At 41.9% G+C, this 12,889-nt stretch overlaps 1 protein-coding gene across 2 annotated transcripts in view; it reads left to right on the forward strand.

Moving 5' to 3' along the window:
- The window catches only part of zdhhc9 (zDHHC palmitoyltransferase 9), a 74,172-nt gene that overhangs the window by 14,273 nt on the left and 47,010 nt on the right, over positions 1–12,889 (forward strand). For both annotated transcript variants that reach the window (XM_084332472.1, XM_084332473.1), the window contains exon 2: positions 2,734–2,894. In XM_084332472.1, the coding sequence (XP_084188598.1) occupies positions 2,734–2,894 (161 nt within the window). The remainder of the gene's footprint in view (positions 1–2,733; positions 2,895–12,889) is intronic.

The following is a 12,889-nucleotide window of genomic DNA, read 5'->3' on the forward strand; positions in this document are numbered from 1 at the left end:
TTTCCATAATCATAATGTTCCACAACATTGGTACAAAAAATTCTATTCTATGAATAATTTTCGGCCTTTCGGCATTCGGTTTTCGGCCAACTGTTTTCTATTTTCGGTATCGGTTTCGGCCAAGAATTTCCCATTTGGTGCATCCCTACTTGGAACCACATGCATTTCTATCCAAACCAATAGTAGCTAATCTTTGGTGATCGTTAACCCTTTGTAGTGTGGTAGTGAAAGGGTTAAGATAATATCAAAGATTTTTTTTTTTTTTTACAAAAACAGAGCATCTGACAGTAAACAAAAAAATAAAAGACACTACGGGATGTATTTTATATTGACCTAAATTACACAAAAACCTTACATGACTGACGAATATTAAAAGTTCTGATTTTTTTCTGGGGATTATTTCACAACAAGGCATGTTTACTATGAGATCACTGGTCACGACAAAGCATTAGTACTATGTACCCCTCTGTGCAGGCCTTGATGGTTCAGATCACTCAGCTTTATTAGTTTATGTAATAAAGCTGTCATGGCTGTCAGTGAAATATCTTTGCTGTTCCATGATCCAGTGAAGTGGTTGTGTGTGGCTGCATGATGCTCCATACACATTCCATGCAAATGTGGAATAAGTGCTCCTCCTTTCCCCCCATTCTGTTTCCACAAGAATCGGCTTAATAACCACTTAATCACACTGTTTGAGCACAACACAACGATGCCTGGTGATTTTAGCTTTTGCATATGATATTGCGTTTATCTCTATGGTAATGTCTTCCATTCCACATAACGCCATCGCGGTCAAAATCTCCATATCCCATTTTATGCAGCTTAGTAGCATATTCAGCCCCTGATGTCCACTGTGTGTGGGGGCGGGGTTACATCTGATATGCAACACCCGGCGGTTAGTGTTGTACGGGATATCGCGCGGCACAATCAGATCCTGTAGTAAATACATTAGCGTCGCATTATGAAATGTATCATCCCTCCACGCAGGGGATGGGGTTGAAGCCGTGCGGTTCATCTATTAATAACTGCACACAGGAGCTTGTAGCCTGGTGCTGCAGCGCTTCTGCAACACACTGCAAAGACGTGGCCTTTTTGGACTCGGCCGTTCGAGGCTGCAGCCTCGTTGGCCTGGCGGTTGGATTTATGCTAATATGGCTGTTCTCTGCCAGAGGGTGAGAGTGTGCTCCTGCCGGTGCTTACCACCGTGGCTCCAGCGTGGCCCAGGGAAAGCACCGCTCAGAGGGCCGAGCTGTCTTAGGCCTAACAAAATTAATAGTTGGTTTCAGGTTGCCGACCGACCCTGCCGATTTAGGTGCGACCCAATATATTTTATGAGTTTTTAGAAAAAATTATAAAAAAAAAAAAATCATTTTTTTTTTTTTTTTTTTTTATAAAGTTTCATATAAATCTTAGTCAAACATTTAGTATTATGGATATTAAACATGCTGGCAGAGTACATGCATCCATGTTGTTGTGAACATTTTAATTAAATAAAGAAATTCCCTATCCATAGTCGCCGTGGGAAAGAATAAAATAAAAAAATAAAATAAAATAAATTCCCTACCTACCCATGGCCAAACTGACAACCAACCTGAAACCAACTATTAATTTTGTTAGGCCTTACAGACAGTGTTGTAGTCGAGTCTCGAGTCCCCAGTGTTCGAGTCCGAGTCCAAGTCTGAGTCACCAAAGAAGAGCCCGAGTCGAGTCCCCGTTACCCTAGTCCGAGTCCAAGTCCAAGTCATCAAGGTTGAGTCTGAGCTGACATACAAATAAAAAAAGGTCTACATTAAACATAAATGACACAGCGGTTGCCATTTCAAAGGGAGTTTATTTCCTTTGTGACACAATAGCCAAACAAATGCACTAGCCATCAATATCTTATGCCAAATGATTAGGGCCTATTCCAAAAAAAATCAATTAACAAGTCCGAGTCCTCCTCTGCACCTTCCGAGCCTGAATGCAAGTCCAAGTCCAAGTCTGAGTCATCATTGCTCAAGTCCAAGTCAAGTCATGAGTCCTGAAAATCAGTCCATGACTCGGACTAGAGTACTACAACACTGCTTACAGAAACCCAGCTTGTGACCTTACACCCAGTGGTGGAAGAAGTACAAAGTTCCTTTACTTAAGTAAAAGTAGAAATACCCAGATAAATGAGTAGCCTACTGAGGTAAAAGTCCTCCTTCAAATTCGACTTAAGGAAAAGTAGACCAGTATTTGCTAGTGAATGTACTTTAAGTATCTAAAGTAAAAGTGTGCATTCTACATTACGTTTGTGTATTCCAGTGCTTGGGAGCATTCACTCCTAGATCCATTAACCTCTAAAGGTTAAAGGTTATGTTAAAGTGGTGTGTGGTCCAGTTATGCTGCTCTGATCATGTCCTCTTGAAATTGACAGGCTTCAAATGTGAAAGTATATAATCTTCATAAATCTTTGCCACGTTTTCTATGCAAAATCCTTGTGAAAATGTATTTTATATCAGATAGAGAGGATTAGTTTGGGACGCTAAATGAGGCCAGTGATTTTCAGGATGTGACGAGGTCAAGCGGCGTTGCTGCGTTTAATGAACGATTGCGATGATGTTTATAGCTCAATAAACGAAAAACCAATTTCCTCCTCTTCTCGCCTCTTGGATTCTGTGAATGAATCCATCACCCGTCCCTGATACAACCCCCCACCCTCTTAATACGGTAACATCAGTCTCACTCGCGGTCCTTTTGTCTTCCCTACAGATGTCCGTACCTGGCTATCCACCTGTCCCCCACCATCCCCGTCTTCGCGGCTGTGCTCTTCCTCTTCGTCATCGCCATGCTGCTGAGGACCAGCTTCAGTGACCCGGGCGTGCTGCCACGTGCCCTGACGGAGGAGGCCACCTTCATTGAGATGGAGATCGGTGAGTTTAACCTCTTAAGCCCTAGCCATATTTTCAGAAGATTTGAATAAAAGTACATGTAAATGGACGATTGCTCCACTTCTACAAGGTCCGTTTGCATGTTCTTGGTATCTAGGGAGATCTATGGACCTCTGGGAATGTATACCCAGTGTCTGTTACTGTGCTTGAGTAAATTGTAATGAACCAAAGGAGAATATAAATGATTATTTAATTAATTAATAATTCTTTCCATCTTTGATGGTGAATCCATGCTAACATTGACCAAAAGTGAGATCAAGTGTACACAAAATCTAAGCAAATGAACAAAGGGCAGATGATTTACAGGTTTTTTTGTAGATACAGTATTGAATCTTGCCATCCGGACACATGCTATTTGAAATATGAATATAGAATATAGAATATCAGGCCAATAAATGACCTTATTACATGGCGTTTTCACATTCGCCGAAATGCTTGCTTGTGATTGGTCAATAGCCCCCCGACAGCGGTCATTATTTTTCAATAATGACCGCTGTTTTTTCAATAATGACCGCAGTGCGCAGCTGTTCGCAATCAAGCCCACTGACACACACTGTTTCAGTGCAATTAGACACTCTGTGTTCTGCTGCCGGCGATGACAGGGGGCGGAGCGACGAGCGGAGCCAGAACGCAGCCAGAAGTTAACCAGTGTTGCGAGTCGATGTAAAATGAATTAGGTATATTGTTAGTAAGTTAGCCATGTAATAAGCGGGATAATGTATAGCCTACTCGGTCATTGTCGCAAAATAATTGACCTTCACTACGTTTAAAACACCTCGCGCGGCGCCTCGGTATTTTAAACTCTGTGTCGGTCAATTATTTTGCGACAATGACCTCGTAGCCATACATTATCCCTTACTTATTATAGGGGTGGACGGTATAAACGGTATACGGTATAAACGGTATGAATTTGCGCTACGCTTGACTATACCTTCATACCTTGTGACCGGTAGACAAGAGCAGCTAGTCACATCAGTAGCAATTCACTCTACGTTTGCAGTGGCCGTTGCATAGTGTTTAATTGTACTGAGTTTGTCTCCACTTGCTCACGGACCTTGCCATATAGTTTGGGCATTTCAATTTGGCTAAGGAGGCTGAGAGGAGACTTGCTTTAGCGCAGCAACGGGCTAATGTTAGCCGCTAAGCTAACGTGACTCCGCGGCACCAGTTTCATTAGTATATTGACGAGGCTTGACAACAGAGGTTCAAAGATAACTTCACGTTTATCGGCTATTCGTTTCTTCATATCGCTTTATCCATCGGGCTGCTCTCGTTTCCAACTCTGTGTTGACAATGACATCCTGGTGTGACATCATCAACTACGGCAACTTTGGACGCTCAAACCTCAAACCTATTACATCACGCTCTCTCGCTCTCTCTCTACATTGTCAAACATGTACACTAAATTGAAGTTATGTTGGAGTTTTATTGTGTTTGAGTTGTTTGAGGGAAAGAAACCTCCTGTCCTGCAGTAGTTTTTACTTTGTGCCGCTTTATTTTATTGTATTTCATGAAAAGTGTTTTTCAGAGATGGAAGTAACTTGAGAAAAGGTTTTGCATTTTTCTATTGCAGTTTTGCACAATAAATGTTCTTAAATACCTCTGTACTATGTGACATATGTCCTAGTAATACAAGAGTACAGTAATAGCTGCCAGTGTTTTACCCCTTCAGAAGCATTTATATAGACATTTTAAGATAAATGAATATACCGTGATATATACCGTTACCGTCTATGCTTCAAATGATACCGTGATATACATTTTAGACCATACCGTCCAGCCCTACCTTATTATGACCAAGTCATACATCTATGAATCTCCTCTTTCCAATGGCAGAGTTAAATCTGGATTTAGTACCACCTGCGCCCGTTACAGGGCAGCAAAGACCGCAAATGAAATCTACTGTAAGTACAGTTACTTTTGTATAATGTCCATAGCTCCGCCACTTTTTACCGGATTGCGACGCGTTTTTTTCTAGGCGTTCACAGAAAGATAAAGAAACAATATACGTTGTATTTTATGGCAATAACATTCAGGTTTGTTCGACCCATGAGATATAATCATGAAAATCGCTTTGACAGCGGCTGGTGTGAGCTGGGTAGTGTACTTTCATGAAATTTCAACATCCATCGAAAGCCCTGGGTCTCCTCTTTCTTAGGACTACAACAATTTCATGATGGCATCATTTTTATAAGCTCATATTTAGCTAATAACACTTAAAATCATTGGTAAACAAACGTAGTGCTGAAAATATACACATTGACTGCTGTTTTGATAGAGTCAGGGTCTTTACTCTTGGCTACATTTGAAAAAGAAAAGCAACATTACTTAATACGGACTGTATTGATCTATTTATGATGTGAAATAAATCTCGGCCCAGAAATTATTCAAATCTTTAAATCAACAATAGAGTTTACCCGGGTAAATCGGGTAACAATGTGCATCTGAAACAGAATTGAACAAAATATGGAAAACATGGAAGCAAACATGAATAAAGTAGATACATTCTCATTTAAACTATAGGATCCATCCTTTCAACCCCCTTTTAAAGTCTGATATATAATATATATTAGGCCTGTCCCCGACTAAGGATTTGTATAGTCGACTTTGATTGGCCAAAATGTGCCGATAGTCAACGATAGGATCATTCCATTTGGACTGTGGGGGGTGCTTAATTTAATAAAGAATTTATTGGCAGTCGACTACGGCTCCTTTCGATCGATTAGTCAACTATTCGACTAGTCGAGGTCAGCCCTAATATATGTATACCCAAGGCTTTTTGGTTCATTGATGATAAAGCCACCAACCACTATTTGTCCTAGTCATCCCTTAGCTTAATCTTCTCGCACATTATGTCACAAGAACAAATACTCATGCTTCACCCTTGTTTCAGCCAGGTGCACCTCTTTTTCCTTCCTTGATTAAATGTCATGCAAGGGCGTGAGGATGTTCGCCTCCCACCATCAAATTAAGACGGAATACAGTGATGTGAAAGCGTTTGGGAAGCATGAATACTTCAGTATAAGGAGCCACTATGCAGCGAGGAGAGAGCACCAGTCCTGTTGGTTTATTCATGTTTGTTATGCTGTATGTTGCTAAAGATGCATGGGCTCTGCTCATCCCTGGACGCTGAGCTCATCTTTAGTCTAGCGCCACACACACACATACAATCCAGCCAGGCGACATTAAGCTAGCCCACTAGCAAATAATCCAGTTGTTTCATTACATAAACAACATACTATGTATTAGTAATAACAACAAAACTGTGAGATTCCATAGAAATAGAACATGCTTTGTTGTCCTCATCTGTAACGGCTTACTGCTTTTACAGCCACTTCCCCACATAGGCTGCCTAGACTCTCCTCTGCTCTCTGGGGGGATAAGCTTGTCTGCAGTATCCCTACCACTCTGCCTGCCTGCCTCCTCCTCCACCCCCCCCCCCCCACCCCCCACCCTCCCTCTCCCTGTGCCTGGCCGCTCACCGTTCAGTCCTCGTCTGTGCTGAAGATTCACAGGGCCCTGCAGCCATTCCCCATCCTCTCTCATTACACATGAGAGGCATGGCCGCGGGCTGGTCAGAGGTCCTCTCCGTGTGACAGAGGGACGGGTTGTTAAAGTCAGGCTGATGCAGGTGGTCCTCTTCGAGAGTGACCGCCTGCCAGGAAGCCACGAGTGCTCCTCTCGCCCTCACCGTGACTCATATCCTCGGAACATTTTTACGGTTCGCGGCTAAACCGGCCCCCCGAGGCTCAGGCTGTGATGAGGCGGGAGGAGGATGTATTGCCCCCCGCGAGGACATTTATTGGAATTGAATCATTAGTCTCAGCGTTGTCTATATTCTGAGCCACAAATCATCGCACACAATTCCGCAGAGCCTTATTCGTTGCTACTACTGTACAGCTACTGCATGGTGTGCCTGTGTACCATGACCTTGAGCCATATGGTGAGAGACCCGGCACTGAAAACCACTCTTGTTGTAAGGCAACAGTGAGGTAGTCGGACCCAAATGCAGGACAAACAGGCAGGACGCAGATGATGAATAGTTAAACCCAAACTGGGTGCATTTAATGTAGGCAGGTAGATGACAGCCGAGTTGACAATCCTAGACAAATGCAGACAAACAGTAACTAGCAATACACACAGGAGAATCACATAGGGACATAGATACACATAAATACACGTGTGGGAAAATGATGAACTAAAATCACCTGGGTGATTACAAACAAGAGACAGCTGGTGAGAAACAAGCTAACATAGAACTACAAAGCCTAGACAGTGAAACATAATACATAGAACTGAACCTACAGTAGGTTGAGACACAAGAGGGAGAAACACCAGGGAGAGGGGGAAAAGTTCATGGCCAGGGAGAAGGGGCAGGAGGGGCAGAGCGTGGCACTTGTACCTTTTTTGGTTTCCTAATAACAAAACATTAATCACTCAAACGCTAAAACAGGCTCAACTATGTGCTAAAATTACACCTGTATTTAAAAACTTGCCAGACATATAATGGACCTGACTTCAGACCCACACATTTAGAGCTGTTTTTAACGGTATGTTTTTTGATGTGCTAGGTTAGCTACTGTATTCACCGCTGCTGCTGCTGCTGCTGCTTTCACGGCGGCACGTGGGCGTGCTAATGGAAAATAGGCAGGCAGGGGGGAAGGTATGGATGTTGAGACCCAGAGCTCACACTGAGGCTGAAGCAGGCATGTTGATGAAGGCCCCCCAACCCTCGGTGCTCTGTCATTTCTCAGTCTGTTAATGGCTGGCCCCTGGGGGAATGCTAATAAGAGGAGAGACATCCTCTCGGAACATATAATGGCATGGACAGAGCAAGCCCTGCAACCCCAAGGGAGAGGCCTTATTCCTAGCTGAGTGATGCTCATTCATTTATCCTCCAGTTATTTACCCGGAAAGCCTCTCATTTCATATTCTAATGCCTGTTATTTTGTAGAATGAGATAAAGTCATTCCTACCACTTTGAGATATTGATCTGTACATATCTTATGGATGGTTTATCACAGAAGCTTTTAACTGTTGTGTGCTAGCTTCATTGCTGTATGAAGGCAAGGGGGGGATCTTTGATATAGGCTCTATGCCAAAGCTAGGAGGGTTTAAACTTTATTTAAATATTTTATATAAAGGTAGAATCTGTGATGCCCTCAAACAGCTCTAGGTAAAATAGGCCTGCTTGGTGTTGCACTTTGTTTACATTTGATTGTTTTTGTCTGAGGTGTTGGTTGGAGTTTAGTAACTTATTATACAGTGAATTTCTCCAGACCTCTCTCAGCAGAATCTGAAGTGTGGCCAGTAACAGAGACAGAGCAATCAGCACTGTAATATGCAACCAGGGGGGGGGGCCTAACAAAATGCCTGTAGCTAGTTTAAAAACATATTGTAGCACCCTGTGTCTACCAGAGAGCAAGGTATATTGACAAATACTATACTGTCAATATCTTCAGGTTAGACACACAACAGGAGGGAGGCATTTAGAACTAAAATGATGATGGGGCAGGTTAGCAAGCTAATGTTAGCTATGTGTTAGCAAGATAATGTTATCTATGTCAGGGTTTTCCATTAATTACGTAGACTGTGGCGGCCCGCCACAGTTGTATAATGAACCAAATTTTTTTTTTTATACATTTTTTCTTTTTTATTATTATTATTATTATTATTATTATTATTATTATTATTATTATTATTATTATTATTATTTTTTTGATCCACTTTTTCTCCCATTTTTCTATTTTTCTCCCATCCCAATTTCGTATCATCCAATTCAACCCTCCCCTGTCACGAACGCTGTTTCTTGCCTCCCACAAGCCGGCTGCAATGTGGACTAAGTCATACATAGCACAAGTCCCCTCCGGTACTTGAGGTAACAGCAGTCGCATCTTTTCACCTGCGCAGCTCGATCTCTCAGTGTCGAGGAGTAACGCGTGGGAGGCTCACGCTGCCCCCGACACTTCCTGATTCTACTGCGCAGGCGCACCAACCGACTTGTAGGAGTCGCTTGTTCACAACGTTCGATCCCCACCCTTCAGTTTTCCCTCCCCGTAATACGGCCAATGTGTATTACTGCGGACGACCAGCTAAACTGAAAACAATGTGGAGAGCTGGATTCGAACACGCGAATCCTAGCGTCTCCACACTGGTGGCGAGTGCCTTGCCCACTACACCACCTAGCCGCCCATTATTATTATTATTATTATTATTATTATTATTATTATTATTATTATTATTATTATTATTATTATTATTATTATTATTATTATTATTATTATTATTATTATTATTATTATTATTATTATTATTATTATTATTATTATTATTATTCAGGGTTCCCACGGACCTGGAAAACATGGAAAACATGGGATTCATGGGATTCATTTTCCAGGTATGGAAAGGCATGGAAACTGAGCAAAAGTGACCAATTACATGGAAATAGAAACAGTTGTCCTGGAAAATTTTATTGGATGATGTGTAATAAAATTTAACTATTGAGCACAGAATTAACATGAGTTTATAAAAACCCTTTACACGTGAACAGCTTTTACTGTAGATAGAAATGGATGATTCCATGTTGTAGAGCATGCTCTTGGCATCCTATATGGTATATTGGATGTTGGAATTTGATGCAGGCAGCTTGGTGAGCCAATGGAGCCTTGGCATCTACAGTGAAACTTGAGTGAAACTTCTTATGGAAGTTTATCCTCATGTAAGTAGCTGTGTTTTAACTGTGTGGTAAACCTGGGTTTATCAACGTTAGTTAGTAAGCAGTGCAATCTTGCTAACTAGCTAGCCAACGTTAGCTCTCATAACGAGCCAGTTAGCCAGCGCCAGGTACAGTAGCTAGCCAACGTTAGCTCTCATAACGAGCCAGTTAGCCAGCGCCAGGTACAGTAGCTACCAACGTTAGCTCTCATAACGAGGCAGTTAGCCAGCTCCAGGTACAGTAGCTAGCCAACGTTAGCTCTCATAACGAGCCAGTTAGCCAGCGCCAGGTACAGTAGCTAGCCAACGTTAGCTCTCATAACGAGCCAGTTAGCCAGCACCAGGTACAGTAGCTAGCCAACGTTAGCTCCAGGGGCGGGGCTAGGGGGTGGCTACTTGGGCTCAAGCCCCGAATGTTTTCTGAAAAGCCCCGAATCTATTTAAAAAAAAATAAAAAATATATTTTTTTTTCTTTTTTTTCTGACAATTCATCATTGTTACATGAAAATATGTTTGCACCAGATTTAGCAGAAGCTAATTTCCATCTGTGGTCTATCCAGCTGCTAACTGCATTTGAGTGAGTTAAGTCTTGGTGTCATGGTAGACTCAGACCTAAGCTTTAAATCACAATCAAAAAGTTGACAAAAACTTAATTCTTCCACCTTAGAAACATAGCATTTATAAATCAAAAGGACGCTGAAAACCAGATCCATGCCTTTATTTCAAGCCAACTCGACTACTGTAATGCACTCCTTACCGGCCTCCCGAAAAAATACGATGATAACTATTTTATTGCAATGCACTATTGCATTATTTTATTCTATTTTACTAACTATTTTATTGCACTGCACTATTTTACTTTGTATCAGTGAATCATAGACGCCTGGCCATAAGAGCATTCGGAGCATCTCTGCTCTCCCACTATTGAACTTGGGGGAGCAAAGGTATGCTCTTGCTCCACCACTTTTTGATCATATGAAAAATATGATATACCCCCCCCCCCCCAATATATAAATCTAACCATAACTACGTTATGGTTAACTGAGTTTTATAGTGAAAAGAGCAGCTTTATTGGTCAAGATTGAAGGCTCTATATTGCAGGAAATTGCACGTACAGGTTAATTAAATTCAAAAAAAATCTGCCGCTTGCCTGCAAAAAAAATAAAAAATTTGAAAATTAAAATAAATCTGGGCTAAGCCCCGGATCTCCTATAATCCTAAATCCGCCCCTGGTTAGCTCTCATAACAATAACCAGTTTGATTTACAAAAGCTTTTACAAACGCTTTTACAGAGTAAGAGTAGTAGGGGTGAAACGATGCAACCTCACAACGATTAATTTCGATTATGATTACGAGGAGTTGAGAAGATTAGGAAAAGAAGACAGGAGCGGACACGAGGGGAGGTGTGGAGAGGAGGACAGGATGAGATAGGAGAGGAGTGGAAGAGAGAACATATATCAATCCCAGTGCTCATGTGTTCCAGTTCAATAAATTGTTGTTCATCTACAGCTTGTTGCATTATTTCATGCATTGATATTATCAATAAGACATAATCTCTAAGCATTTACAATGTAGACTTGACTGGTACAATCAAGTAAGTAGTCAGGTGTCCTAGGGGGTTGTGCGTGTGAGGGGAGGGGGGGCGCGGATGGGGGCGGAAAACTTCAGGGGCCTATAGATCATCACTTAATATGGTACCTGGAAAATCAGGAGGTAGTATGGAAAAAAAATTCAAGGCAAGCGTGGGAACCCTGTTATTATTATTATTATTATTATTATTATTATTATTATTATTATTATTATTATTATTATTATTATTATTATTATTATTTTTTTTTTTTTTCTTTATTTTTTTTTTTTTTTTTTACTATTATTTTAAATATAAAGTTTGCCAATAGGGATGGATCAATGACTGAATTAAACGGCTATTTGTTGCCGTTCGAATGCCATCTCACTCGACAAAATCCGTGCCTCGGTTCTCGAGTTACATGCCGATATGTCAGGCGTGCAACCTTTTACGCGCACCCGGACTCCCGAGGCTCCAGAATTATCCGCCGATTGCGAAAATGATTGGTCAGCGTTGTAACTTGTAGCCAACAATAAGTGTAGCTTTCCAGTGATATCCCACGTGGGGGTGTGCGAATCAGGGATTTAGGTGAAAATTGACAAGCGAAGACAGCAAGTGATAAAAATTCCGAATGATGATGACTTGGATGAGGAAATGGAGAGATGGAGAGCTTTTTTCTTGGCACACGGTTTACCCGGATGTCTCTAGAAGACACATTTCTGAACGGATATTTATCAAATTTGGACCTGTACTACATAAGACTTCAGGCTATGGATTTGCTGTGTTTTCCAGTTTATACAAAAAATATATATTATTTTGGAATATTGCAACTACTACACAAAAACGTGAGTACACAAGTTCAAGTTCAACTCAAGTTAAGCCCTATGTTACTCATTAGCACTAAAAGTGATTTTCCTTTTTTGCATTAGTAACTTCAGAATGTTATCTTTCAAAAGAGACCAGGCTTATGCATGTGCTATAAGCATAACGTATAAAGATAAGCTTTGCAAAAAAAGTTAAAGTAAAAAGATGGCCGCTTTTCTGGGTGCATGTTAAGAGGTTAAAACAATAAGGCATTTTTGAAGAGATTAGAGAGTAGAGTAGAGATTCAAGATTCAAGAGGTTTATTCATCACACACAAGGTGTGAGGTTTTGCCCGCTGCTCACTACCTTTTCTCTGTCTTCTTTAAGCCTACTGTTAGGAATTCCCTACTCACTCTCTCTAGCCCCCACCCTCTCGTTTCCTTACCCTTAGTGGCCACACCTGTTTGATATTCTATTATCTCTCGCACCTGTGGTGGCAGGCTAATTAGTCCCCCTGTGGGCTTTAAATACCAGGGCGCTTCCCCTCGTTTTGGGTGGGGTCGTGTTGTATTCATGCTGAGTCATATTCTCTAACATCTAGACTCTTTCGGGAGATCCTCTGGTCTACCAATGCTGTAAGATGGATCTCTCCAGCCTTGAGATGTTTGCTCCAGCCTTCGTCTGCTGTCGCCGTAGCCTGTGGAGGAGACTGTTCTGCGCTCCCTGTAACTTCCACGGGAGGCACCCCAGCGCTCCACTGCAGACCCCAGCGCAGCTGTTCGTCCTGACGCACATCTAGACCAACGCGCATCTCCCGGACCCTCGGGCTTGGCACGCTCTCCAGTCACCAGCGCGCAACGCGCATCTTCAAGGGCTTTGGCCACCTGTCGCC

The sequence above is a fragment of the Notolepis coatsorum genome (assembly GCF_963971535.1).
Source record: "Notolepis coatsorum genome assembly, chromosome: 16".
In the NCBI taxonomy this organism is placed as follows: Eukaryota; Metazoa; Chordata; class Actinopteri; order Aulopiformes; family Paralepididae; genus Notolepis; species Notolepis coatsorum.